The 2,767-nt window shown below is 43.7% G+C and overlaps 1 protein-coding gene across 1 annotated transcript; it reads right to left on the bottom strand.

Moving 5' to 3' along the window:
* Positions 1-303: 303 nt before the first annotated feature.
* Positions 304-669, bottom strand: LOC105712768 (large ribosomal subunit protein eL31-like). The gene has a single exon (XM_064372807.1). The coding sequence runs from the start codon at positions 667-669 to the stop codon at positions 304-306; it is 366 nt and encodes a 121-aa protein (XP_064228877.1).
* Positions 670-2,767: the final 2,098 nt, after the last annotated feature.

The following is a 2,767-nucleotide window of genomic DNA, read 5'->3' on the forward strand; positions in this document are numbered from 1 at the left end:
GGAGAGAATAATTTAGACAGATGCTTCCACTGGGCAATTCCATTTCTTTAGGAATTTGATTGTTGTCACTAACCACAGATTCCAACTGAGGGGAGCTCAATCTCAGCCCAAATTAAATCTGCCAAGGTGCTTGGAGTAGGAGGGACATAGACACATGTTTAAAAAGCTGTGTTTCAAGATAAAATGTGCTCATTAACTGTGGCGAAGATGTAAACATATCAATAATTGCTAATTCCCACTACTCAGTGAATCTCTTTTTGTTGCAATTTGCTAACTTTATTTGATGTATTTGGTGATCAGCAATTAGTTCTCATCCATATTGACTGTCTGTAGATTTTTGCAAATGGTAACACATACATAGGTAGCCAAAGTATAGAACTTATTTGGTGGATCTTCATTCTCGTTATGTTTTCTGGATAACCGCGCATGGATTCGGTATGGGACATTCCTTATTCCTTTGGCCCAGACAGCTTTGTTGAGCCTGGTATCAATGCACGCATCTGGAGTTTCCATCTCTTTTTTGGAAGATTCTCGAATCTCTTTGAGCACCCAAGGGGCACGCTTCTCGAAGCCCGCTCCGTGAATGTTGATGGTGTATTCTCGGATCACCACCTCGTTGATGGCAGAACAGCCCTTTTTCTTCTCGCCATCCTTCTTTGCGGGAGCCATTCTGCCAGGTCTAAGTTGAAAAGGAAGCTTTTTTTAAAATTTTTTTGAGATGGGGTCTCACTCTGTCACCCAGGCTGGAGTGCAGTGGCACAATCTCGGCTGACTGCAACCTCTGCCTTCTGGATTCAAGCGATTCTCCTGCCTCAGCCTCCCTAGTAGCTGGGATTACAGACATGTGCCATCACACCTGGCTAATTTTCATTTTTTTAGTAGAGACAGGGTTTCACCATGTTGGCCAGGCTTGTCTTGAACTCCCGACCTTAGGTGATCCACCCACCTCGCCTCCCAAAGTGCTGGGATTACAGGCGTGAGCCACCATGCCTGGCCTACTCAGTGAGTCTTTCATATAGGAGAGATAATTTTATTATTGCAAGTGAATATTTAATAGGTCTTGATTGTTAAGTTTTGTAGCAGCAATTTAGATCATGAAATCTCTAGCAGAGACATTCCATCCATAGTCTTTTTGGGAACAAGACATAAATAAGTAAGATTTTGATATGTATATTTTTAACAACTAAAAGACTGAACAAAATAAAAACTTAGAGTAAATGCTATGTAAAGATTCAAGCATTTCCTTACATTTCATATCTTCAATCATATCTTGAGTTTCAAAAGCCACAGGGTCTAGGCCCACCTTCATTAAAAATATGTTAGAAATCCATTATAGGAAAAGTTTTCTCCCTGCGGAAAGAGAAACTGAAGCACAGAAAAGATGGTCACGATCGCAGAAAAACCCTTTCTGTGGGACTCAGACTCTTAGGGAGTAGTCACTCTGGTTAGTTTAAGGCCATTCAGACAAGACAGTGCATTCAGGGAAACTCACAGCAAAATCTCACCCAAATAAACAGAGACCTTCTAGAGCCTTAAGCCGTCATTCAGACTCAACTCCCAGAAGCTGGGAAATTTCAGGGTATCATAGGTTATATAGCTAAGTCGGAATTACTTGTTTTCCAAAAATTAGTTTAAAAGCTGCCCTCTGGAACATTAAAAAAAAAATGTCTCCTGGCCAGGCATGGTGGCTCACACCTGTAATCCAAGCACTTTGAAAGATCAAGGAAGGTGGATCACTTGAGCTCAAAGCCCCATCTCTACTAAAAATACAAAAATTAGCTGGGCCTAATGGTGCACACCTATAATCCCAGCTACTTGGGAGGCTGAAGTGGGAGGATCACTTGGGCCCAGGAGGCAGAGGTTGCAGTGAGCCATGACGGCACCCCTGCAATCCAGCCTGGGTGACAGAGTGAGACCCCATCGCCACACACAAAAAAAATGTCTTCCTACCATCCCTTCCAAAGGTAGAGAGAGCTGCTAGCTAGGCACTAGATACCAGGGTTGTGCAGTATTCTTTGCCTAGGTTGACTAATTTGCCTCGGATCCTACTTTGCCTGGGACTGAGGAGGTTTCTACTGAGGCAGGAGAGAAATAGGACTTGTTTTCTGTGCATTGGTCAGGATTCCCACGGATCAAAACAGGATGTAGTAAAGAAATCAGCGAGAACCAGCTAAAATCAAGATGGCAAAGAAAAGCCTCTCTAGTTGCTCTCGCTGCTTATTGTACACAATTACAATTCATTAGCATGCTAAAAGACACTCCTACCAGAGCCATGACAGTTTACAAATGCCATGGAAATGCCCAGAATTTACCTTATGTGGTTGGAAGAACCCTTGGTTCCAGGAACTCCACACCCCTTTTTTTGGAAAATTCATATCACGCCCCTCCTTTAGCATATAATTAAGGAGTAGCTGTCAATGTAGCTAGCCAGCAATCCACAAGGGCCACTCTGCCTATGGGTAGCCTGCTCTGTCTCTGGAGCAGTCATTTTTACTCTGTTACCTTGCTCTCAAATTCTTTCCTGTACAAAACTGAGAACCCCTCTGGGCTGAGCCCCAATTTTGGGGTGTGCGTACATCACTAGGACAGGAGCTTTTACTACTAAACCAGGAAAGTCTCAGGCAAACGGCGACAAGTTGGTCAGCCCATCTGACTCCTTGGCTTGAGCTTTCCCTTAGTGCCCACCTAAATCTTCCTCATCCTTGCATGCCCAAGTCAATTCCATTCCCTCCGTGACTCTCTTCCAGATCCCTCAGCCAGAACGACT

Source organism: Aotus nancymaae, unplaced genomic scaffold (genome assembly GCF_030222135.1).
Source record: "Aotus nancymaae isolate 86718 unplaced genomic scaffold, 86718_ANA_hifiasm-v0.15.2.pri h1tg000008l, whole genome shotgun sequence".
Lineage (NCBI taxonomy): Eukaryota > Metazoa > Chordata > Mammalia > Primates > Aotidae > Aotus > Aotus nancymaae.